The 26944-nt window shown below is 35.9% G+C and overlaps 1 protein-coding gene across 2 annotated transcripts in view; it reads left to right on the forward strand.

Annotated features, from left to right (window-relative positions):
* The window catches only part of LOC119837565 (transcriptional activator cubitus interruptus), an 89341-nt gene extending 62607 nt beyond the window's left edge, over positions 1–26734 (forward strand). The window contains exons 3-20 of one of the 2 annotated variants that reach the window (XM_038363187.1): positions 1233–1357; positions 15440–15532; positions 15748–15960; positions 16324–16507; positions 16808–16936; positions 17399–17564; positions 17897–18091; positions 18591–18755; positions 19572–19689; positions 20086–20261; positions 20650–20748; positions 21125–21332; positions 21708–21831; positions 22031–22150; positions 22526–22616; positions 22940–23104; positions 23291–23431; positions 23663–26734. In XM_038363187.1, the coding sequence (XP_038219115.1) occupies positions 1233–1357; positions 15440–15532; positions 15748–15960; positions 16324–16507; positions 16808–16936; positions 17399–17564; positions 17897–18091; positions 18591–18755; positions 19572–19689; positions 20086–20261; positions 20650–20748; positions 21125–21332; positions 21708–21831; positions 22031–22150; positions 22526–22616; positions 22940–23104; positions 23291–23431; positions 23663–25639 (4489 nt within the window). In that variant the 3' untranslated portion in view covers positions 25640–26734. The remainder of the gene's footprint in view (positions 1–1232; positions 1358–15439; positions 15533–15747; positions 15961–16323; positions 16508–16807; positions 16937–17398; positions 17565–17896; positions 18092–18590; positions 18756–19571; positions 19690–20085; positions 20262–20649; positions 20749–21124; positions 21333–21707; positions 21832–22030; positions 22151–22525; positions 22617–22939; positions 23105–23290; positions 23432–23662) is intronic. The other variant, XM_038363188.1, reaches the window with a different exon arrangement.
* The last annotated feature ends 210 nt before the right edge of the window (positions 26735–26944 follow it).

The following is a 26944-nucleotide window of genomic DNA, read 5'->3' on the forward strand; positions in this document are numbered from 1 at the left end:
GGTTTTTTGTGGCGGTTTTTGTGCCCTGCGTCGGTTTTGTGAAGTAGCTATTGACGAGTAGTTATTGACTTTGACTCTCGACTTGTTTTATTTCTTTCTACATAAATTACGTAGACTTATGATTTCAATTTTGGATGCTATTTTCCTGCATTCATGTGTTGCATTTCACAATGAAAACATTCATTATACATATATTTATTGGTTACATATTTGCAAAAAATTAAAAATAATTTTAATTTTTTTCTCAGATCGAAAAAAATCCATACAGCTTGATTTCATATGCTAGATAAACCCAGAAAACCTTCATAATAGTATACTGTATAATTTGGTATATTGCTGTTTATTTTCATGTGAGATAAATAAAATTATTTATTTACCATATAAGAGCCTTATCTTGATATACTTTTCACTTCGATTCTAAATAAATATCCCCTTGTCCCTAACCATGATGTCATTCTTCAGTCGATAAGAATCTTCTTTATCTCCAATGAAGCCAAGCGAAACGCTCACTAAAAAGTATTCGAAGCAATCCATCGCCAGCTTAATTGTAATACAATGCGTAATCAATTGTTTTTAGATTAACAACCGTTTTACAATTAGTTCGCAGAATCAATTTTTCCTAAGTCATAAAATTTTATGACGTCATTGAGAGAGGCATATTTATTAATACGGATCGATCTCCACATGTTAAATGACAGATTTTTTGTCCGATTGTCTTTGGTTTCTGGATGCAATGAAATGTTTACTTTGTTGGATAAAAATTAGGGATTCTGGTTTTAAATTGTCTTTACAGGACTTAATTACTTTTTTTCGAATCTAGGTTAAAAAACAACAGCTTGTCTTATGATTAAAACTTTTACAGCGTTAATTACACATTTTTTTTTATTCTTTTAGTAAGTGCCTACCACCCTTTATTATCTAAGAAAAAAATTCCTACCTTTTATAAGATTACCCAATCACCATATATAAATAATTATAATGCAGTGCAGATAAATTTACTCTACCTAAAAAAGTAGGTTGTGTTAATCGATAACTTGATACAATTATCGCATCAATAAATAAAAAATGTCTTGTACATTAAATTATTTTTTACTTAATTGCGTGTACCCATAAGCAAAATAATATGTATAACAGGGTTTGCATACTTCTTGGTATGTGCTGTCTCTGTTTGATGCTTATGCCTGTCTATTACAACCTACTACAATAGTTCTAAATCCAATATCTTCTTCCAGGTTAGCAGCAGCTGCTGCAGCAGCCGCCGGCGCCACCAGCGAGCTGAGCTATCTAGCTGCTCTGCACCCAGCCTACCGGCCTGTGCCCTACGACCACCCCTTGTATGGAGCGAATACTCTACGAGGTAAGTGTGGTTAGAAGTAATAGTTATAGATTCGGTTTAAAGTAACTATAAGATTTGCGTGGATACAAAATATGTTTAACTAGACGCTCGTCCCGGCTCCGCCTGGATATCGATTCCAAAGGGAGCATTTAATCGGAATAAGAAGTATCCTATCACCCACGTCAGCTCATACACTGTCTGTTTATTTTGATTATATATATATGCATTGCATTAAATACCAAGGGTTTTTCATATGGAAATAATTCACGAGAAGGTTGAGTGTGACTTCCACGGTGATGATAAAGAATTCGAATCCTTCAACGTGTTTAAAACTCAAGAAACTCAACCTTAGATTCTCGTACTACAGTACATTTTCAGTGCTAACTATAAATACTTGTATGTGGATTGAGAAAATACATTACCTAAGTTCATCCTACTAGTCCTACTAATATTATAAATGCGAAAGTTTGTAAGGATGTGTGTGTGTTTGTTGCTCTATCACGCAAAAACTGCTGAGCCAATTGCAATGAAATTTGGTACGTACATAGCTGGACGACTGGAATAACATATAGGCAACTTTTTATCCCGATATTCCTACGGGATACGGACTTACGCGGGTGAAAGCGCGGGGCGCAGTTAGTATAAAATATACCAGCTTACTCACATTAGTTACTCGTAGTGGATAATATAGACTTGAAAAAGAAACATAAAATGACATCTGAACCGAATGCACCCAGTAACCCACCAGTAACTGAAGGTGACCAATTGAAACCGCATCAATTTAAACATGAGCTTTGTTATCAGACGCTTATCGCCTGCTAATGTAATTAGAGTAACGTTAGACCTTAGATTATTCTTGAGACCTAAGTATTGTTTATAAATACACATGGACATTATGTGAGGAACGGTAAAAGAGAGTACAAAAGTATCACTGAACTAATATAATTCGTATGTACTTACATATAATAAATATCGTTTGAGTAATTAAATGAAATTACGAAGAAGGAGAATAATTTTGTAACATTCTGTCTTAAGAAGTAGGGTGGTTTGATAGTTTTTCTCGTAACCATAAAAAGGGGTTTTCATAGCGACGTGATAGAAATAAAGAATTTGAAAATATTAATTTCACCGGTGATTAAAGGGTTTATGGTAATGAAATTTTGCGAAAAACTTTCTCTTCATGCCTTATTATAGTGATTCTAGCGGAAGTTAAACGTATTTATAATTGTTTTTTATTCTAATTTCAGAACACAAGCTTTTTATTCCAATTCAAAGTGGGGTTGTGTTTTTTTATTAATGTTTTAAAAGTTGAAATTTATGAATGTTTATTTATTAAAAGCATGTCTTATTGCGTTATTTACAAACAATATGCTAGGAGACATGACTAAGGAGGCAGTCGGACTCCATGTCTTTTCTCATATAGCTATCAAATAAAAAAAACGTCCCAACTGTAACGACGAAACGTCTTAATTGCCAGCTCTATACTCCAACCCTTTCAATGCATGCCAATTTTAAACCACGCGGTCCCTTAATAGCAACATTTACCTATCTGTCATCTCGCAATGCTGCATACGATTTAGAATTCTAACGCACGGCGAAAGGGTTTATTTTTAACCGGCGTGCGTAAATACATGGTAGCAGTCGTGAGTTCAAATCCTAATTAACACCTCCGTGTATAGATAAATTGTGATGATAGCACGGATGTGAGTTGTAAGGGCTCTAGACAATATTTACGGTTGGTCGTTTTTGGGCCGGACCATAATGACCGTACCGTTCAATATTTATCATATTTATTTTGTGTACGATCCCAGGATGGGCCGTGTTGGAGTTAGGAAGCGTCTTGTTTGAGTAACCGAATGAATTACATTTTCGATGAAATTCGGAAAATTTGTACAGAAAAGTTCTTGGTAATTGGTTAGTAGGTACTACATTATATTTGTATTTGATGATTTATAATCTTTAAACAGCCTTTTGGCAAGTAAAATTTAATAATTTATTATACAAACTATCTAATGTTTGAGTATTCGTCTTATTGCTAATGTTTCCCATGGTTTTGGAAAGGTTAATAAATTAAAATATAGGTCTGTAGTATAGGACACGGGCCTTCCGGCCACTGCGCCTGTAATGTGAGAGGTCTCGACCCAAGAATAAGCAGCACCCGCTGGGACGACGGTATGCCATAGAGCAGCAATATTAAGTCTCCTAATTTATTTATTAACTGGGATTAAGAAAGGATTGACGATAGGAATAAAGGAAAGGACTGGGAAGGGTATGGAAAATGATATGGGTCTCCGGCTCCCCCACTCACCGAACGAAACACAGCAGAATGCTATTTCACGCCGGTCTTCTGTGGGGGTGTGGTACTTCCCCGGTGCGAGCTGGCTCCATTCGTGCCGAAGCATGCTCGACTACCGCATACAAATTGTTACAATGAATCAATTAAAAAGATACAACTTCCACATATTCTTTCGGTTTTGGAAAATGTCGCAATGTTGTGATGTGGATAGGTGTAGGTAAATAGAAATATTGTATAAATTTTAGCCCGTTCTACGAATCTCTTAATTTTTTAATGTTGTAATAATTAATTAGTGTTTTACATCATGTCCCAATCGTAATGATGTGGCCTTACGAACATGTTAATGTGAAGTATTAAAAAAAAATTGTTATATATCTCGCATACACCATCCGACTTGAAAAAAATCGCACCTAATTGAGCGTTATCTACAGCCATGCAAAGTCAGTCAGTAAGCCGACACTGCTGATTTCTGACCGTAAACAATTTCGTTCATAAACCGGCTCTCGCTCGCTAACATTTCGGCGAATATGTTATTCTAGATGCAAGGTTCGGAGAAATTGTATTGATTTCAAATTTATTTGAAACCCTTTGATAGTTAATCTGGAAAAAGGGTTTCGCGAAGACCCTTTTTGTTGTATCCTTGTTATGTTTAATCATGACGCATTTCGTTTAATAACTTAAACGCTCTCACAAAGTTACCTAAAATCTGTCAAGGTAATTAACAGATTCTGTTGAAAAAAATCAAGCACAGGCAATAGTTTGAGATAAAAAGAAAAAATGCCACGACACTACGAGCATTTTAACCGGATATTGTCTTTAACAGCTCAATTCATAATTTTGATAAAATCTTGACAGGACCTCAATCTAGAGCGGCTCTGAAATCTGTTATTAACATATTGTATAAGAACGTTACAGCGTTTATTAATATATAAATGAATTCATAAAAGTCTAGACATTAGGACGTATGCGTAAAAAGAAAAAATTCTACATAAATACAGCTTCACAATACCCAGTGTAGTTAACTGTAATTCACTCGACTTTATTGCTGCGTTTTATTGTTCCCATAATTACAGCTCTTTCAAATAAGATTTTTAATAATCTTTCATGAAGCTCATAATTTAACAATAACGCCGAAGCCATTGTCTATAAAGTTTACTTTAATTAATCGCTATAAAAATGTACTTTAAACGTCAACATTATCATATTACATTAAATTATAATAAAATAATTAAAACAGCTAGCTCACTCGACTGCGTCCATTATGCTAAATATAGACCGTCATCAGTCGACTGCAAAATTTCGCAACCGAAGTGACAAGCCGAAACTTAATAACTTACTCAGAAATGCACCAACAAATTGGGAGTCAGGTCGTCTAACCGGCTCGGTAACCCTACACTGGCTTACCGAACTCTCCGACACATATAAATTGTATTTTTATTCAAATGGAGCTTGCGTGCCGCGATAAAGCCTCCTTAAAAACAAATAAGTGCTCCTCCATGCATGCAATACAAAACGCACTTTAAGCACACACGAAAAAGATGCATTATTCCTCAATGATAGCGGCCAGTTAGCCAGCAATCGTGATTCAGAGAACAAGAAGCTTTAAAGTTGCTGCAACAGAGATGTTGTTTCTGAAGTAACCACTCTTGTTACATTACTTTTAGCGGAACACGACAATAATACCAAAGCGAACTATGTCTCCCTTTGCAATGTTGTAAATCAATTCATGAGAAGACCGCAGAAGGTTCCAAATCATACGACAGACCAAGATGAAATAAGCCATCCAGAAATTACCAACAGGAAGACCTTATTCGAAAAACATACTGAGAACGATTTAAAGGTTCATTGAGATAGTTTTTCACTCAATTTGTAAGCCTTGTTAAGCGGACCTTGGTTCGCCTTCGAGACTTAAAAACAATTGAGTAATAGCAGTGCTCAAGGGTGGCGAAGATGATAAAGTAGAAGTCCTTATATAGATGCAGGTTTAATTATGGATTGATACATTCTGAGTAACACTTAATTAATTAATGTTTCACGTCCCGTGCAAGGAATTTCGTATTTCGTAGGCTTAACGTTCGAGGCAATCGCGAGTTAATTAAACAGCCATAAAAACGTATCAAACGGAATACCTGAAGTCATAACAAAGTTCGCAATCGAAGAATTTAATTCGGATTAACTAATAAACCGAATGGAGTTTATAAAATCGTTAAGCGTCTCCATAAAAATCGATACACCGAAAAATTATTATTAACGTATTCGTATATTGGATCGATGTATGCGTCTTCAACCTTCGATAATCGTAAATTAAGGTTCAAGAGTTAACTGAGCGTAAAAACTGTGAAAGAAAGATTGAGAGTTCATGTTACTTTGAAATTGTAAAAAGAAAAAGGCGCGAGCGCGCCGTGAAAAAGAAAGAATAATAGCAGATGTCAAGTTACTGGAGAGCCCATTGATATTGATACGGTGTTCCTGAAATGATAAGGGAGCAGCGTAAACAATAAAATGTGTTATTGAGAGGGACATTGACTTTTGAATGTGAATTCTTTGGTGACGGCTTCATTTTACACAATTTAGAATTCGTGATCGGGTTAATAATATAGTTGTACCTTTAAATAAATTGTATAATATATTAAAATGTTATATTTAGAGATATCTATATCTAAAAATATCTTGAATAACCTTTCATTTAATAACGTTAAGTATCTATCACAAACTAAGTATCTAGACATTAAACTATAAATAAACGTTAATACTACCGTTTTATTACTCTTATGACTATTTCTTGACTAGAAAAAAAGGCCTACTTGAGAAATGAATGCATTATGATTATTTAATTAACCATTTATGTACTTTAAGCGCTTAAAATGTTGCGTTTATCAAATGAATCAAACCCTGGACCCTAATCATTGTCAAGGAAAGAACGAGAGGATACCGGAACGGGTTTTAGAGCGAGACGGACGATGCTTGACAAGTCACCGGATTAAAAGCCAAATCTAACATACCCCGCATCCGATGCGTTCGAATTCACCCTCGCATTCTACATTGCTCGGTACATGAAATATATCTGGCCCACAAGATCCTGTTACAAGAAGTAGAGAACCAATGTATCCTGTACCTCGTACTTTCAACGAACTTCTTACAAGTGATGGAGGAACGATTTTAAACGCAGAAGGCTTAATTTTGATCTCGGGTCCTTTAATTGAGCGACTTTTTATACCGTTTTACCGAAACAGACTTGGAATTCCATGTTAATAACATTCGGATACATTAATGTTTATATTTTTTCGCGGTTTGCGCGGACATTGTTGGCGTTTTATGTCTTGTCACGAATTTTAAGGACTTCAGAAATTTGCATAATGGTTTAGGAACGCGGCTGAATTAGATGCACAAATTGGTGCGCCGTTATAAGTTCAATTGCTTCGTAAAAACGATAATGTTTTGATTTTACCAGAATTTCGCTTAAAACGGCACTTGTTTCATCTGGCAACCCATATCCATACAATTCTTTTTTTCTTTACATATCAAATTAATAACATAATAGAAACATTACCATAAACAAACACACACACATACAGAAGCATTTCAACGCTATAAAACTAAAAATTAAATAAAAGAAACAGTCTAGTTTTACATTGTACACCATGTAACCATGGTGTGTAGGAAACTTCTATCCTGATCTTGAAGCGAAAGCTTCACAGATTTGCCTCTAAATGCGTCCATATTGTACTCAGGTAATTTCATTTCATACTTGTTCAATCGTTCCATACTGAGCTCGCAAATAAATACTTCATAAATTAAACTGTTAAGCTATTCATCATAAATCGATACATAGCCAAGATCCAGTTTGTATGATTGACGATACGTACCTCGCGACCTGCTGCGCTCTCAACTGGTGCTGCATTTAAATAAATATCCCCAGTGATTTCTTTAATAGCGATAATAGTTTCCTCTGTGTTAATGTTATTATCATTTATATCTGTTACTGTGAATGTTTCATATATTTCTTTGTTGTGAGAGTTTCTTTTGGTCGTTTGTGATGCAGTTTATAATGGATATTGCGCATGCAATATTATTGAACTACTAACTGTGTTTCGTTTATAGAAATAGTATAATATTTTCAATTTAATTTGACTATAATTGATACTTATTATATCTCTGTGAGACGTTGTTTGTGAAACATAAAATATATAGCAATTTCACATATACTTTTCAAGTAAACAATAAAACAACTATGTACATTAAATAAACACCTTTTTTCCATCAAAACTCTACTCAGTTCTGAATAAATTTATCAAAAAAATGTTGACATGTTTTTATTAAGAACTAATAATATCAGAGTATCATTTGTAATATGTTTTTACCGCAAAGTTAACCCTATGACTAATAAACGTAAGGTTCGAAATCCATTGGTGATTAATATGTTCCTTATCATAGTTTTCGCTAACATTAATTAAGTCCAAGGAGTACCAATATCTAACACATTAATTAACTTCCATTAATTAACTAAATCCAAGTATTATGCTATCCTCAGATCCAAGTAATAGATATGTATGAACGTTTTGAACAAACCCGTTTGATTACGATTGAAAAAAACAGCGTCGGTGCGATTGATCAGCGCTGTATCAAGATTGAGACATCTTAAAACGAGTTTCAGTATTGGTAGGCTTGTAGCGGCTTGCGTTGTGAGCTGGCGCGATTTTTCGATTTTTTTTGTCATTGCGGGTGCGGAGCTGGTGGTTAGAATGATGGTCAGCGAACACTTCCGCCCATGAACATTTGTAGTCAATGCCTCTGTGAAAGCGCTGTCTTCTATAATAAGTTGGGGATATTGAAAGGATGGACGATTGGAAAGGATTGGATTGCGAAGGGTGGGGAAAATAAAACGGACCTCCTATTTAATTTTAACGCGTTTTTATTAGCTTCATCTGTGTTTGATTGTTTGTATGTAACCGATATGCTTGAGCTCGATTTTGACTCACTTTAAACGGACAGATGTAATTCAAAATTTGATTGTGATGATACAATAATTTCAGAAGTTATATAGAAAATAACATAAATACTAAACAAATCATACCAGTTTTAAAAATATTCCTCATTTTTTGTCATTATTTATTAATTTCATAACAATTAAATTAGATTAAATGCAATTTTTAAGTGTTCGAACATTATGTGGAAAAGAAAAAACTCGATCACGAGACGGAATTTCTTCCCTTCGGTACTATGTGGCACCTCACGCCATCTATTGAGACAATTAAAAATTATCTCAACCTGTTGAAAGATTGTTTCAGTGATAACTGTTTAATGACTATTGATGAATTATATGTTGTTTTTTGTGTTTTTATTAGTAATTATTAAATATGTACTTTAAAAACATGTAGAACAGAAATAAATCGCAATTTTTTGCCATTCTTTGTATTTTTTTCAAGTATCTAAAGAAATTAAAATGCCAGTGTCACACAATACACAGTTATTGCTCTTGTAAGCGATATTGCAACGATTAAATAAATTAGGCGCCACTAAATCGCCTCCGCTCATGCCTTGTTCTACGGTTCCGCCCACGACACACGCTTATAATCATTCCCAGAATGTTACCAGTTTTTACCCACTCCAATACAAGAGGTAATTGCTTCATGTTTTAGGATAGGTCTATTTAATTTTTATTCTAACGTTTAATTCGATTAATCGATTCCATTGTCTGATAATCGATTGACTCGGTTCTTTTTAAATTCGTTAAGCGAAGTTCAACGGACGTTATAAAATAATTGTTCATATGATTGGGCTGTTTGTTTTTTTATAGTTGTGTATAATTAAGTGGTTTACTTCACGGTGATTTATTCTTTTGTTTTTCGTTACATATTTGGTATTTTATATGTGGGTTGTTAAGGGAATTTCATAAATCATATCACGGTGTTGATTTAAAAAAGGGAAGTTTTAAAAAGCTCGTATATTTTTAAGGGGGATTTCAAAAGACCCTCATTATCAGATATGGCGATAATTATAAGCTCTATATTATAAATAACAACTAATAAGTCATGAACTAGAAAATGAACCTCCGAACTCTACCCTAGAAAGTCCAATTAACCACTCCACCTTAAACAACCATAATACGTGTTGAGGGAAACATAAATCACCTCCGCCGGGATCGAATGTCGTACCGTTTGGTTCCTAGAAAGTTAATTAACAAGTCAACACGTGTTTTTGCGAATCCGAAAGCCATGTGGTGCGAATGTGTTCATTGCGAGTCATTTTTGGCGGTTTTATTTTGTCAACTTTAGTTTTTGTCGTCGACCTAGTTATGGCTGCGATAATGTCTTCATTATTGATTATATTTGATGCGCAATTAAAGTAGGATATCTTGTATTAGTGGCAATAAATTAGTGTAGCACAGAGTAGGTATGTGTTAAAATGCCCTTGAGGAACATTTTAGAATATGTGAAAAGTGAATGTGAAATGATTTCGTTTGAAATTTTCTAACACCTGAGATCCTGTTGTTAAGAATTCATCAGCCTGTACTGCCAGCATCCAGAAAAATATACGTAACTACTGAGAAATGTGGAGGTAGTGCACATAACCTGAAATGAAATATAGAACAAACAGCCATTCTTAGCTATAAGTTTGATTCAGAAAGCACAAAACGCTGAATTTTAGATGCAGTCTAGATAATCTGAAACTAATAACGACCAAAACTAACTCACTGTACTTATTTACTCAACTGATGTCCAATCTAGACAAATATTGGTTTTGACCAATAGCCAATTATTTGTCTGTTATTGAAGATTTAACGTTTTCTTTTAATTGCTAAGAGGCGGGGCGTTATATATGTATAAGTTCAATATTTATTTGGACTCTAATTGTAAAGAAAAATATATATAGAGTATATGTAATATATTTGATTAGCTTCTGGAATGTATGACCGTAAGGTTTATTAAGACAAGTGTAATTTGGTAAAATATTCAGTTATATTATTACTAGCGTATAAATTCACATTTATACACAAACATAATAAAATCACTTTTTAAAAGATTTTTAACGGAAGATAATATACGGCGAAATGTAATTAGATTTCTTACTTAACCATATCGATATAACAATTGAAATTTTTTTTTTTATTTTTACTCAAGTAAACATTTAAAAATTAATGTTTTTTACGGGTCCCATTGACGATTCTTCGATCAATCCATTGTTTCGACAATCAGCAATTATGCTCAAGTTAACAAATAGCTCCTTAGTGTAGACGCACTAAGGATAAATAGTTTCATACAGCAGAAATAACTATATTATAAGATAATTTCTATAACATGACCCGTGCTATTTGGCGACCGTGTCATCTTCTTGTAAAATAAATCACAAGACATGCCGGCGCAGTCATAAATCGCAACCAACGTCAACACCACTTCATTCCCTGTAAAATTAATGAGAAAATAATTCTAATTTGAAACGCCATAAGTCATTAAAATGGTATGTCTTCATTTTATTTTGAAGCCAGGTTTAGTTTGAATAGACGTTATTTCACGGAAAATCTCAAATAGCTAATCTCGTGTACAGATTAAGGCAAGATGGAATTAATATGTAGGGAGTTTCGGCTATTCATCAGTAAGATTATTATGACTGAAAGTACGAAAAACCTTTACTATATAAAGTGGGCACATCCCAGTGTGTCATGTGAATTCCACTTTCTGTTAAATGTTCTAGAAAGATTTAATAAAAAATACTACAACCAACACGTTAAATCCTCGCTCGTCGTTTCTTCAGAAGAATACGAATCCCTATATCTCGTTAATCACTAAATCGCTGACACTAGGGTGATAAAACATACCTAAACATTAATTATCGGCTACCCTCAAGCTGTGAGCATATGTCCTTCCGGACCAATTATGCTAAGGGTGAGCTAATGATGTATGAAAATAGATGTTGGGTTTCTTTCGATTGTAATCATGAGATCTTCAACCAATGTGTGTTCCACCTGGTTTTACTGGAAAGGCGCTAAAGACTTAGTCTAGTTTTTTTGTTTATTGTACTAAATTGTGGGTAGTTGAATTTTAAGAAATTAAGCTAAATAGTTAAATTTATAATATACTAGCTGCGCCCCGCGGTTTCACCCGCGTAAGTCCGAATGCCGTAGGAATATCGGGATAAAATGTTGCCTATATGTTATTCCAGTTATCCAGCTATCTACGTACCAAATTTCATTGCAATCGGTTCAGTCATTTTTGCGTGAAAGAGCAACAAACACACACCCACATCCTTATAAATTTTCGCATTTATAATACTAGGAGGAAGTAGGATTTTAATTGTTCTGAAAATAATGCAGGCCTTCGCTTTCTATTTCTTTTGTTGGCCTTTGTTGTGTATTGCTAAGGTTCTTCAGTATGCTTCAGATCTATCTTCAGATTACTAAGTGATTAATTTATAATTCACTGTATTTAGTGAAATTATTCAATCAAACTAACTCAGTGTTTTTTATTAAATATAGAAATCTTGTTTGTGTTAACACAATTTTATCAAAGTTGGTAAAGATTTTGGTTGCAATAATTTAAATAATAATTAAACCTCAGCACCATTATTCGTTTGTCGTAAATTGCTAAAAAAAGCCACCGGTCATATCCATCAGATCCTCAAATTAAACGATTTTTTACTTTTTACTCTTCTGAGAAGCAGATGTGTTGGTCTACCTGCTATCACCTTTGATTATAACATAAAAACCTCGTTAGTTTAGGGTTGTCAAAACGGAGAATAACGAAATATATCAAAATACTAGCTGCGCCCCGCGGTTTCACCCGCGTAAGTCCGTATCCCGTAGGAATATGGGGATAAAAAGTTGTTTATATGTTATTCCAGTTGTCCAGCTATCTACGTACCAAATTTCATTGCTATCGGTTCAGTAGTCTTTGCGTGAAAGAGCAACAACACACACACACATCCTTACAAACTTTCGCATTTATAATGTTAGTAGGATTAGTAGGATATATTTTAGCTTTAAATGCTTTTATGCTGTTATCAAATTTAATAATCGTATTTATTATAAATGAGCATAAATAGTTACTTCACGGGGATTTGTATTGGTTCGAACAAGCAGTTTTTATCAGGTGATTTTATACATTTACATTTACCACTATTATAAAAACTTATTCTACTCAATGTAAATTTAGGAAATCTTTTATTTATGCCATACCATAGATATTTTATGACAACATACGTCATGACTGGCAGCCCTAGCTTTTGCTAAACAACACAGACTAATCAGTTTTATGACATTTGATGTTTTAATGATATTTGGTAGCAATTCAGTTTTATGCGAGCGAATTTGAAGCTGAAAATAAATTTCTCCGTGATTATGCTTTTACCGTTTCTTTTATTATGCAAAATTACGTATATTTTTTAAAATAAATCACTTTTTAATACGCTTTAAATACAGTAGTTATTTAAAATACGTTAAAAAACTTATCTTAAGTTTTCACGATAGTTACTAAACAAATTCGTGGATTCTTCACATGCCTCCATTTTTAAATAGAAAACGAGGCTGACAAACGATGTTTTAACGCTTGCCGTTTTAAAATGCCGAAGCGTAATAAAAATTCAAATTTGACCGCCCCAATATATTTTAATGCTAAGGTTGCACCTTCATCTTGCCGCAAACCGAACATGATTTACGCAGCTCATTTAAATGTCACCCACACATACAAACCGCATACTAGATGTCCACATCAACTAATTTTACGCCCGATCGGAGACAATAAAAATTAATACATCAGTCGAGGGCCGCCTCGATCGATACTCGAATAATCGACGGACAAAAAGCGATTCAATCGATTTAATCGGCCGCTCGTTTCGAAAAAAGGACGCATAGACCAGAGAATTCGAATTTCGAACGAGTTTTTTGTGAACGTCTGCCGAATGTCGCAAGGGTGACCATCGGCGGAATTCGAGTCGAGGTTCGCGTGCGTTTTTATCGATATCGATGATTGTTCTCACGGGGAATGAAGACATAAAAATTTTGGGAGCGCGGCGCGTCAAACGGGGACCACATGCGATATTTTGAGTGGTTTTGGGAATCGTGGATCGGCCGAGTGTCGGCTAAATTGGTGGTCCCTAACGCCTACAACCCATTATTTCGGTGAACGCCTCGTACGGTCAACAAATCAAGACGTATCCTTTTTTTGCTTGCGCGTGTTTGTTTTGCGAAATCGTAAGGCATGTAATTATAATGTGCTACGCGTTATAGTTGATTAATAACTAAATAATCATGTTAGTTTAGTTTATTGCGGAGTCGTGGAAGTTTTTTGCTTTAAGATTTATATCTCGTTAAATAAAAGATGGATAGGTAAAAGCGAATGTGTTTAACTATCATTATTACATATTACATCGAATTGTGTAGAAGAACGGTATTAAAAATTATAATTATATTGACAATTGGTAAATAATTGGTGATACACTATAATCATGTCTAATTTAAAGGAAGTTTAATTGAATTTAGTCTAATTTATGCACATGTTAAGTTGCTTTATTCTCTAGTTTATTAGAGGGGACATGCTTTTTTGTCTGTTGGACTATGGATTTTCAATAAAAAAAAATTGTTTTATACACTACACACTTTATATACTTATCATATAAATGTAAGTAATATAAAATTGAACAGTTAATTTACAATATAATATGTAGAATTTAAATTGGGTTGTAAAAGCAGTTTTGTATAAATTTCAGCCAATTAGGGTACACGTATATGGTCCGAATATTTGCGGATTATAGTGCGGGAGACGAACCATAAATAACTCGTAACATTTTATTTATTGATTCATTTCTGATCATTTTGATATTGTAATCAAGTCGAATAGCCAAAAAATATTCCGACATGTTTCAAGCAAAAAGGGAATAAAAAATTATATACAATTTTATATAATTTAGGGGTACTTATAGCTGTTTCGTACAGTCATCTGCACCAGACTATTTTTAGGTAGAACTGGGACTTGTCTAGTGAAGCACGTCCAGGCTTGACCTTGTTTTTTGCATAAGGGGATTTTATGTTTAGTTTCGGATATAATATAATATATATTAACTATTATATGAAACTTCTGTAACGAAACTCCTTAGTAAAGAAATCGTCGATTTAAATTAAAAATACTGCAACATAAAATCGGTAAAGACTTTTATATCTAAAATAGTAAGCAATAAAAGTTAAGCTTCTGTTTTTTACGATTAGATCTTAAACTATATTTAAGTAGCCGAAGTAAAAAATGCATATTTGCATAATCAAGTCATTAAAGCTGCAGAGAATACGAAGCACTTTATATTCGTTTTTGACATCTCAATAAGCCATTCGAAACTCTTTGCTAGCTTTGGCTTCTAGGAATTTATGCGTTTAATAATCTGTTGTACGAACAGGCGGCAAACTTTGTTCGAAATTTAAAAATTGTCGCGGGTAGTTTATTCTTAAATGAGACGCTCGTCCCGGCTTCGCTCGGATATCACGATTCCTGTTTCCAAGGGAGCATTTAATTGTGATAAAAAGTATCCTATCACCCAAGTCAGCTCATACCCTGTCTGTGTACCAAATTTCATGAAAATCCGATCAGTAGTTTCAGCCTTATTGACGGTCAAACACCCAAACAATCAAACTTTCACATTTATAATAGTAGTGTGAATTTCGTAGCCTGAATCATGATTGTGGATGATATTGTGATAATATATTCCTAATAATTACTTGAACAAATAATAAGAAAAAAATTGTCTTTGATATATCTACCTCCTTGGTACATTATGATATATATTTTCGATTGTGATTGTCGGATTTAAAGTCATTTTGATTCCAGGTCTCGAATACCTTAGTGCAGCACGCAGTCTCCATCCAGAGTTACATGCGGGTAGCACGCTTGCGAGTCAAGATTTCCAACTCAGCTTAGAAGGTAAGCAAAATTGCATAATAATTTAATCATAACTAATCATTAATTCTAAAATATAATGTAAAAAATACTAGAAGCTAGTAGTTTTTTTTTGAGTTCTGCTTCGATATTTCTTAACCAGGTTTTCATGAGAATCGGTCCAGCCGTTCCGGAGGAGTATAGTACCTAACATTGTGACACGAGAATTTTATATAAACAGATAATTACTTATCCACCAGGTTCAAGAATAGCATCACCAAATCGCCTGAGGCTCTCCGGGGGGGCCATAAGTGCATCAGCCAATAGGAAACGCGCTGTGTCCTGGAGTCCTTATTCTGCCGAGTCTCTCGACCTGGCGGCTGTGATCAGGGCGTCGCCAGCCAGCCTGGCGGTGAGGGCTCCTTCTGCCGCCTCTACGGGCAGCTATGGCCATCTTAGTGCTGGTAATTATAGTATGTTTGTCTATATTTGATTATAGGGAAATATTTTTTTATTTGTTTGTTGTGATTTAACTCGAAAACTAACGTCTTTAATAATGCTAGACGTCTTTAACAAGCAACATTAGTTTGGCAACATGAGCAACATAAGGTAGTTTTTTGTTATCCCGGCTCAATACAGACGAAACCAGAGCAAATGCCTAGTCTATATATAAAAATATCAAGAATGCACTTTGTAGATATTGGAAAAACCAGTTAAATAACATTTTATTTGAGATATTAAATATTTCTTGTCATTTTCATTTTTATTTTCATCCTAAAACCTCAGAAATCCACAAATATATTCGAATACGAATCTATTTCATCCATATATTCCAGGTGCGATATCCCCCGCTCTCTCCCTCTCGCACGCCTCGCTCGCGCAGCAGCTGCTCGCGCGCGGCGGCGTGGGCGGCAGCGGGGTGCTCCCCGCCGGGGTCCTGCTGGATCCCGCGCACCAGCAGGCCGCAGCCGCCGCGGCACATCACGCTGCGCATGCACATCTTGTTGCTGGTATCCATAGGTGAGTTGGCGATAAACTCTTTTTGGGACAGTGGGTATAATACTCCAAGAAGACAAAGTATTTAGTATATATATTTTGGTGCTACACTACCGGATGTGACGAATGTGAAATGGCTGGTGAAAGTAAAGGAGTAGTAGGTCGGTAGAATTGTACAGAATAACGCTGTGAAAATTATTGCCTTCTCATTTAATCACATTTTTCCCGGTGACTAGGATGCAAAACTAGCAAATAAAAGTTATATGGTTGTCTTGATAGTAATCTTTTTAATATAAAATATGCTTTTTCATATTCCCCATTCAGATCTCACATCTCGTCACCAACCCAGCTCCTGATAGGTGCGCCAGTGGACGTGAGACCTGGCCTGGGGCTGGACAGCACTCCACCTCACATGCAACAGCAGGAAGTCACTAGTGTTATGGAAGCTGATAGGTAAGGAAATAAGTTCTTAAATAGAAGAAAAATAATACGAAAGAGTTATTTAAACATACGTAGAGAAGGCTAAAAGAAAAAGTAGAATATGGATCTAGAAGAAAACTCATTCTGTTCTGTCTATAGTTCTGGTTTATACATATTTTGCTTTTTGAACAACTCTTTAAAATAAATGAAGAATTAAGAAAAAAATTGTACTGATTAATACATATTTACCTGGAGTTACACGTGATGTTTTTATGAGAGAAAATGGACAAGAATGAAATGTAGGTAAATAGTTTCCGCAAGATAGAGAGAGATACATTTAAACCTAGAAAGAAGTTTAAGTAGGATTTGTTGAAGATATTTTCTTAAATATATATTTCCTGAACGGTTGATAGAGACATTTAAGTTAATTCTGTCACAATTATCAATATAACCTGAAATGCAGACATTAAATTCAAGTCTAAAAATCTTTTCCAGCGCTTCAACAGCGCTAAATCAGCGCAAATCGCCCCAAAGCCTAATGTCACATAGAGACAGTATGCACTGCAACAAGCCGCTCAGTGCCGCCGCTGAAAGCACTGTCCATGATGGATTGGACTCTAAGGACGAACCGGGAGATTTCATTGAAACAAATTGTCATTGGGTAAGTGTTTCGATAAATGAAATGATTATATAATGAAACTTAAGAATGACTAATCACTAAACTAAAGATGCTATTCTGAATTAAGAAAATTTTCGTATTTCTTACATTTATAAATGGTCTTTTGATTAATTATCTTTAATAGATAAATGTATTTGAACCAAAAGTATCGTTTTTGTGTAATCTTGTAAAAATGCAAGTACTGATTTTTTGTATGATTTTACTTGTCTTATAACCTAGTATTCTACCATGTAGTAGTAAAGCTACAGTCTCTTCTTGGTAGCGCTTGTAAGAAAACTTCCGACAGCTCCTCCATCACATGTTCTATATTCCAGGTGGACTGCAAGCTCGAGTTCCCAACCCAAGACGACCTGGTGAAGCACATAAACACGGACCACATCCACGCCAGCAAGAAGGCGTTCGTCTGCCGCTGGGTCGGCTGCTCCCGGGACGAGAAGCCCTTTAAGGCGCAGTACATGCTGGTCGTGCACATGCGGAGACACACCGGGGAGAAGCCGCACAAGTGTACCGTGAGTGGAGACTAATATTCATAATGCTGAAGTTTATAAGGATGTTTGTTAGTAGTTACTCTTTCTCACAACAGCTGATCGGGTCTGTTTGTTAATTGATACAAAGATCATTATCTATCTTTTCGTCTGATTAAGATAGGCTATATCCGGGTGCCACGCGATTAGAGTCGCTACATCCAGTTACTATAACAATAATATTTGTATCCTATCAGCCAATCTAATTAAATATCTAATCAAATTAAATTCTTGTAATAGTTCAACATTAATAATCTCATTATTATTACAAAAATAATCTCATTATTTACTGATAGGATATAGGTTTGGTATTAAAAAAACCAGGTCTTGCTTGTGATAGAAACTCAGTACTATGGATACACTACTAAACCAGTCTTTAAAAATTCACCTGGTATTGTATATGATCTCTGAGCTGTACCATATGCGAAACCGAGGCTTATATCAGTTATGTAGAAAATAGTAATGAGAGTAATTTATATTTCAGTTCGAAGGATGCTGCAAAGCCTACTCCCGTCTAGAAAACCTAAAGACTCATTTACGGAGCCACACTGGGGAAAAACCCTACACCTGCGAATATCCCGGATGCGCGAAGGCCTTTTCAAATGCGAGCGATAGAGCCAAACACCAGAATAGGACGCATAGTAATGAGGTTAGTTGAGTTTCTGATTACTGAAGTAAGAAAAGTTTTTAGAAGCTCTTTAATGAATTATTATGAATTGTTAATATTGTCTATTCCTTTATTCAAATATCACAAAATTATGATAACGTTTATGCTATCTATTTTCCCACCCAAAAGACCGTTCTAGTGCTCCAAGCGTAGCCAGTTGAGGGGGCTACTGAAAATCGGCGCCTCTCCACTAATATGGAGAGGCAAATGCTGAGGAGTCCCCCTATCACAAATACTATCCAAATGTAAAAAAATGTAATTTTTATTTTTATTTTTTTTGTTATTCTCAAAATGTATTAATTGTAAGTTGTTGTATTTGTGATTAAAAGTATTTTCTTTCTTTCTTTCTTTCTTTCTAATGTACTTTTTTCACCTGTATATTTCCACCTTCTCTCGATTCTATATTGACCCACTTGAAACGGACAAATTTAAGCCAAACTTTGTACACTTATCAAGGGTTGGTGATAATGCAATAATTTCTTGAGTTATTTATATATTATTATCCTGATAAGCATCGCATAGCATAGCATAAGAGAGAGTAAGATTTTTTTTTTTGGTTTCATTATTATAGCGTGTTTTTTCACTATATTGATTTAAATAAAATGGTATTTACACTAGAATTTGGCGCAAATTTCTAACTTTCTAATACTAATAGGTTGCACTATTCGTTGATCTGTACGTCAGTCAGTCATTAAGTCGTATCCCTTATTATCTTGGTTATTACCACGTTGGGAAAAGGGCTGATGATGATGGCATAATATAATTGAATCAGGATTGAATATCTCTTTAATGTTCCAGAAACCATATGTATGCAAAGCCCCAGGGTGCACCAAGAGGTACACTGACCCGTCATCACTCAGGAAACACGTGAAGACAGTCCACGGAGCTGAGTTTTATGCCAGTAAAAAGCATAAGGGTAAGTATTGTGTTTGGGTTTTTTTATGTCATAGCGGGTAACTGAGCTGGTGGTTCAACTGATGGTAAGCGATCACCGCCCATGTACCCAGCCCATGCCTGTTTCCATTCGTAAAAGTAGTTCCTCTGTGAATGCGCTGCCCGATTTTAAATTGTAAAGGATGAGGAAATTATAGACGTCTGGAAAGGAAGAATGAACTAGTAAGGGCGAGGAAAATCATTCAAATCATAGCATTGTGGGTACGAAGAGTACACATTAACAAACAGGTGTAAAATATAATCACAGTAACAATACGTTGATTAAATCTTAATTTATATTATCTACTTTATTTATCAGCACCTCGATTAAATAATAAAAAAGTGGAATAAAATATTAAAACACTTATTCTTTCTCCAGGTTGCAACCGCGGTGATGACTCCGCGGAATCGGGGGGTGGAGGAGCCGGTTCCTCTCCCCGCTCAGAGGAAGGGGGTGTTCCCTTGGGGGTGAGAGGTCACACCTCCTCCGCGTCAGTCAAGAGCGAGAGTCCAGCGTCACCTCTGCCTTTGGGACTGCATACTCCAGCTCATCAGGTGGGTTTCATTTGTTCCTTGGTCTTATTGTGATAGTAGAATTGATTGACAGTTTTTTTGGATTTTAAGTGTATAAGCATAGAAATGTGGACTTCGATCCTCGTTGGAAATTAATAAACTTGGTTCTAGCAAAAGGTTCATTATCAAAATACATGTAAAAGAATATAAATATTACACATTTTGTGAAATAACGATATTATCAGTAAAAAGTTAGCAAGGCGGCACTTCGTACACTTAGTACTTTGCTTGGTGACACTCTTTTTCACTTCTTCTATGCTAGATTCGTCTCATAAGTATGTCATTGGTATATAAAATGAATACATATAAAATTGTAAAAAAAAGGGTATTTTAATAAAGTTAATGCTAAATTGTGTTTTCTGTCTTCCAGCTATCTGCACAATGTGGGGGAGATTTGGACTTCGGTGGCTCTGGACTTGGTGGTTTTAGTGATGAAAATGGTGTTCCTTACTTCAGGCTAGATGGAGAGGTGAGCAATTATGGTCCCAGTTTTTTCTCAAATGAAATTATAATTTTAATCTAACTAATTCTAAAGCATTAAATTATACATTAAATCCAGTCGAAATAAAACCTATCATCATTTACAAAATCGTCAACTTATGGTACATACTTATTTCTAGGTTGTTCTTAATTACCAGAAATACTGCTGTATAGCTTAAAAACCGAAATTTTAAAACGCAATTTTGTCTTTATTTCAATAATAATAATAATATTGCTATTTTATACGTATTACTTTCTGATTACATAAAAACCTGTTATGTTATGAAATAAAAAAAACTGTAGCTTATGTAATACAAATAATCTAAAAAAACTTCCGCAAACTACATATATTAATGTTATTTCAGGTGGAAGGCGAAGTGGTAGGCGAGGTGGGTCAGCTACCGCTAATGCTGCGCGCGATGGTGGCCATCGGCTCCCCTCGCGCGCACGCCGCGCACGCCGCACACGCCGCACACGCCGCACACGCGCACGCGCACGCCGCACACGCCGCACATGCGCCGCGCTTGCACAAGCTGCCGCTCGCGCGGTTCGTGCCGCTGCAGCCGGATGTCGGTGAGGATATGTCTTTATATACCGTTATCACTTAATAATATACATGTCGTAAATGTCAATTTTATCTTTATCATCAGGTTGATTCAATTGACATCTTTCATTGCTTTCATCACTTCTAGCGATTTCATCTATTTAATTCATGCATTTCATTAATTGCATATAATTTATCTAGAGTATGTGTTTCATCAATTTTATTAATTTCATTAATATCATCCAGTTCTACATTTCATAACTTTTTATTGATTTCATCCATTTAATATGTTGCATTAATTTCGCTTATCATCCAGTTCATCCATTATACAAATTGGAAACATGTCCTCGATTTCAATTACTTTTTGTATTATTATAAATATTAAATTACTGAATGATTTCCAGGTGGAGGTGTGCCCGGTAGAACGGAGATCGGTAGCACGAGCGTAGCGGTGGAAATGAAGACCGGTCTGCCGAATACGAGGCGAGACTCCGGAATATCGTCCGGTAGCAGCTTGTACAGTGCTAGGTAATGTATTGTGGGGGATTTTGCTTATACTCAATTTAAGTTAGAAGTAAATTTGAACAATATTCGTTAATTGACAAATATAAGATTTTTCTTAACCGAAACTTTAAAAGTCAATTCCATCCCAATGAAATAGAAATTCTTATCCTAAATGATAACAAATTTCTAGGTGATTTGCATATAATTATTATTATAATTCCAGATCATCAGACATATCGCGCAAGAGCAGCCAAGCGTCGGTGGTGTCGGGCGCGGTGGGCGGCGCGGGCAGCCGCCCGCCGCCCGCCGTGTACGACCAGCTCTCGCCGGACAGCAGCCGCAGGTATGTCATCATCATCATCGTCGTAATTATCATTTCCAGTGTCACTATCATTTCTATTATTAAGGTCATGTCCGTCATCATCATCATCATCATTTCCATCATCACCATCGTTTCCACTAACAACGTCATGTGAGTCGTCATCATCCTGATTTCCATCACCCTTATTGCCATTGTGACCATCATCATTTTCATCATCACTACCATGTCCATTATAATTTTCTTCACTAAATCAGATTTTATTTTTATCCTTGAAACAAAATTTATGAGTACAGGCCTCATATGAAGACTAAGGGTTAGACTGTAATCCACCTGGCTAAAGGGGATTTTATTATTATTTACTGTTCTAATGCTACAATAATTGATATTTTCTTGCAGATCTAGTCAAGTATCGTGCGTGGGTTACGCGCCGCCTCCGTCGTCAGCTCTCGCCGCGGTGCAGGCAGTCAGAACCTCGCAAGGAAATCAGGTGAATAGTCATTTTATATTTAGTTAGGTCATATGATAATTGATACAGTAATTGGAAAGGGAGTTTGTTTGTCCTTCCACATCGCAACAGAGCGGATTTATACACGGATGACACGATTTTTGAATTTTGGTTGATAGTTAGACTAAAGACATACTCACGTAAAGCATCGTTTAAATGGTTATTGCTGCAATATTTTGTTGTAGAATTTAATCTAGTTCTTAAAAATGTGAACTAATTGTAGTAGGGGCAGAATTATACCCACTCGCTTATGAGCATAATTATCTATCATTTTAGTTTAATAAAACCTTCGTTTCTCCTTCCAGGCTGTTCTTCTACGAGGAGTGACCTGCACAGAAGTAAGAGCCGAAGAGCTGGCCCTCGAGCTGGATCCCAACGTGCAAGTCAAGGAGGAAGCCAGGAGGCTCTCAGAACAGTCAAACCTCAGCGACCAGCAGTACCAACCGTACCCTTGCAGTAATGATGATGTGGTGAGTAGGCCATCTAGGTCCAGACAAAAAACTAGTCACAAGATAAATAATAAATAAATATATAAAGAAATAAACGGTCGAATATACAGGGAAGACAATGTCAAGGGTTACATCATATCCAATTAAAAAATATTTATTAGACTTAGATTATATAAAATATCTCTAATTTCTCACTTCTTTTTCCAGGGTGATGTTCCGTTCCCGTTCAAGACAGAGGATGACCATGACGCCGTCAACTATAAGGAATCCCGGTCCAACTCCACCACCACCGTGGTCATCACCACTGCGCAAGTTCACCATCCTAATCAAGAAGTTAACCTGGAACAGGTAATTGTTATCTGATATCATAAATTGAACACAAAGGGAAATTTTATATTTCAATTATCAATGAAGGATTTAGAAATACAACATGATGACCCAGACTTTTCAAAAAAATAAAATAAAATAAATAAAAATAAATAAATAAACTTAAAGTTATTATCCAAAAATCGATATGGGTAGTGATTTATAAACTATCTGTAGAACCATCACATAGAACTAAATTAATATTTTTACCAGGTTGCTGAAGGAGAAATGGTGGAGAACAAGCTGGTGATACCAGACGAAATGATGCAATATCTTAACCAATCCATATTGGGCACCGACACGGTAACACCAGCTAAAACCGACTCCACCAACCAGGAACCAGATAAGGAGCAGGACGACAGTGTAACCAAAGAGAACATCCCCACTGACATTCAGAACACGAACAATTCCAGTGATAAAATAAGTGATGTCGCTACTAGTGACGATTCTCTACTCAAAAATCTAGGTGCCATAGGTAGTGATCTCAATATAAGTGATATACAAGTCGATTTAAGGTCATTAGATGTTAGTATGTCGGGTAATAGCGGCTCTCTTTTAGCCAAAACGCCGGATGATAAGAACCCTCCGTTACAAGAACAAGTTATCCCTGAAGCTGTTAATGAAAATTGTGAGAAAGACTATAATAGACCCCCAGCAAACCAGGGTACCATACCGAATAATCCCCTGCAATCATTACAGTCGATGACTGCAAATCAAACGGAACAGTCCAATAGGATAAGAATGAACAATCCCTTACCTCAAAAGCAGACAGCGGTTACTAAGACAAACGTACAAACAACTATGAGTACGAACCTTCCGCACGGCATGTTAAGCCCTCAAAGTCTACCTCACAGTACGATGAGTCCCCAGAGTGTGATGAGTCCCCACAACATGCCGAATATAATGAGTCCTCCCAGTGCTTACAACGTGATGAGTCCCCAGAGTGTGATGAGCGTCATGTCCCCACAACACAACGCAATGAGCCCTCAAAGCATGCAGAGTTTGATGAGTCCGCAAATGCCGAATCAAATGGTGATGAGCCCACGCCACAATAACATAGGCAGCCCCATGTCGCAAAACCTAAACAGCCCCATGATGAACATGGCGAGCCCTATGAGCCACGGAATGCCCAGTCCTATGCACCCAGGCCTCCAGAGCCCCATCACGAGCCCCATGATCCAGAACATAACCAACATGACAATGAACATGCCATCTCCTCAAAACCAGAATCAAAACGTCATGATGAATATGAACGTGAACCCGAACGCGCCGCAAATGGCGCCGGGCGCTTACAACAATCAGAGGCAAAACTGCAAGATGCCAAACAAAAACTTCAACAACGTCCCCAAACAGTATCCGAACCAGAATTTCAATCAGCCGTACCCGATGCAAAACCAGATGCCGCAGCAGAACGTGCAATACCCAATGATGCAGCAATTCAACCAGAATCAAATGCACCCGATCTCGATACAGCAGAACACCCAAATCCCGTACAACATGACCTGTCCCCAGAATTACGTCCACCAAAGCAACCAGATGCATCCGATGCAAATGTCCAGGTCGTCAATGATGAGCGTGGATAACAGTGGGAACATGGGTAGAGGCGCCATGAACAGCTACTGCGAGAACCAGTGCCCCCAGCAGACCGTGCAGTACCCACAGAGCGTGCAGTACCCCCAGCCGCCGCCCTACAACTCAGTGAACAACGTAATGGGCCCGCCCCCACCCAAAAACAACCAATACAACCAATTCTACACGCGAAACCAATGGGAATATAACCAGTACAACAAGCAGATGCAGAAATCCATGCAGAACTCGATCAACATGTCGACGGGCAGCCAAAAACCGGTCAACGGGTTGCGGCCGATGAACCAAATGAAGAGCGACCAGACGGACTGCAGCATGAACAGCCTGCGGAGCCAGAACCAGCCCAGCGACGTGCAAGTGTGGGACATCTCGCAGTCGCAGATAGACGCGTCGAACAACAGGAAGAAACAGAACAGCATGCGACAGGACACGTACCAGCGCACGTTGGAGTACGTCGAGAACTGTGAAAATTGGAAGAGTTCTGAAATGGTCTCCAGCAGTACACACCCGCTGCAAGGCGCCGATAATATGGTTGTCAACGACCTGCAGACTTCGCTATCTTCGTTTTACGAAGAGAATCAATATCTACAAATGATACAATAGTGAGTTAAATATTAATTGAATTTTATTTGTTTTGAATTGTGGAATAAATAAAGATTTTGTACAATTATACATCTAGCAATAATTGTTCGTAAATGACGCTATGGTGCTAGTTATGTCATTTAATAAAGTTTCCGCCTTTTTATATTTAGCGATTACATTATATTAACGCAGTTTTAAAGTAAGCTTAAACCAAGTACACTTATAAAATCTACATTAAAATTCATATGAAATAATTGACAAATTAGTTTATGAAACTGTTTTGCTTTACAGGACTATTGATTTTTTATTAATTATATCGATTAATATAAAGGGTCATTTTATTGTGTTTTTAATATGGAAATTATTGTAAAAATATTCGTGTTTAGTAGTTCTATTGCTATAAATATTCAATTATTTGTAAAACTGAATGATTAGGACACTTCCGTTATTTCAAATTTCTTGTTAGTTTTCTTTCTTACGATCTACTTGAATTCAATTATTATGAAAAACTCCAAAACTAAAATACGTAATAAAAACCTAGACCTATATAATCTATAAAAATATTTCGTGTCCAAATGGACATTTAAGACATAACTGTAGCGTTCAAATGACAAGAAGTCAGTTCCATGGTGCATCAAAGGTTGTTAATAAGTATATAGACTGATTAATTATTATTATAATTATAAGTACATAATGTAAAAGACAAGCACATGCTGTATATAAATTGTATTTACTTATTGTCTTCCATTTAACGTTTTGTAAAATTGTATATAAGTGCCTTATATTTGGAATCAACATCAATTAACTGGTGCCTTAAAGTCGTAAATGCCTTGAGATTATTATATGTACAAATATGTTTTACACACAATTGTTAATTGTTAATTAGACTATCGTTAAGTAATTTTAATGCAATATTGTCAATTTAGAAAGTTGAATCTCTTAGTTTTTAATTGTAATGAGATTATTAGATTTAGTTCGTTTAGGGCATCTATTGAATAACGCACAAATATTTGTAGTAAAATTAAATGACGTATTTTGTAATAAATTATTGTTTTTACTGTTTGTAAAGAACACACTAAGCTTAAACAATATTTTAATGAAAATAAATTTTTAATTGAGTAATTGCCTGGGTTTTTTTGCCCTGTGTTTATATATTTTTTTGATTTAGAAAGTGAGATAATTAAGACTGAAACTTAATAAAGGCTTCATAAAGACACCTCATAAACAACATTTAGGGCTTCATAGACCTATAAACTTTTTGGTGGACTTTTTTGGATATTCTCTAAATTAACTGGAATCGTTTTAACGAGGGTTACACTTGCAATT

This window comes from Zerene cesonia, chromosome 28 (assembly GCF_012273895.1).
Source record: "Zerene cesonia ecotype Mississippi chromosome 28, Zerene_cesonia_1.1, whole genome shotgun sequence".
In the NCBI taxonomy this organism is placed as follows: domain Eukaryota; kingdom Metazoa; phylum Arthropoda; class Insecta; order Lepidoptera; family Pieridae; genus Zerene; species Zerene cesonia.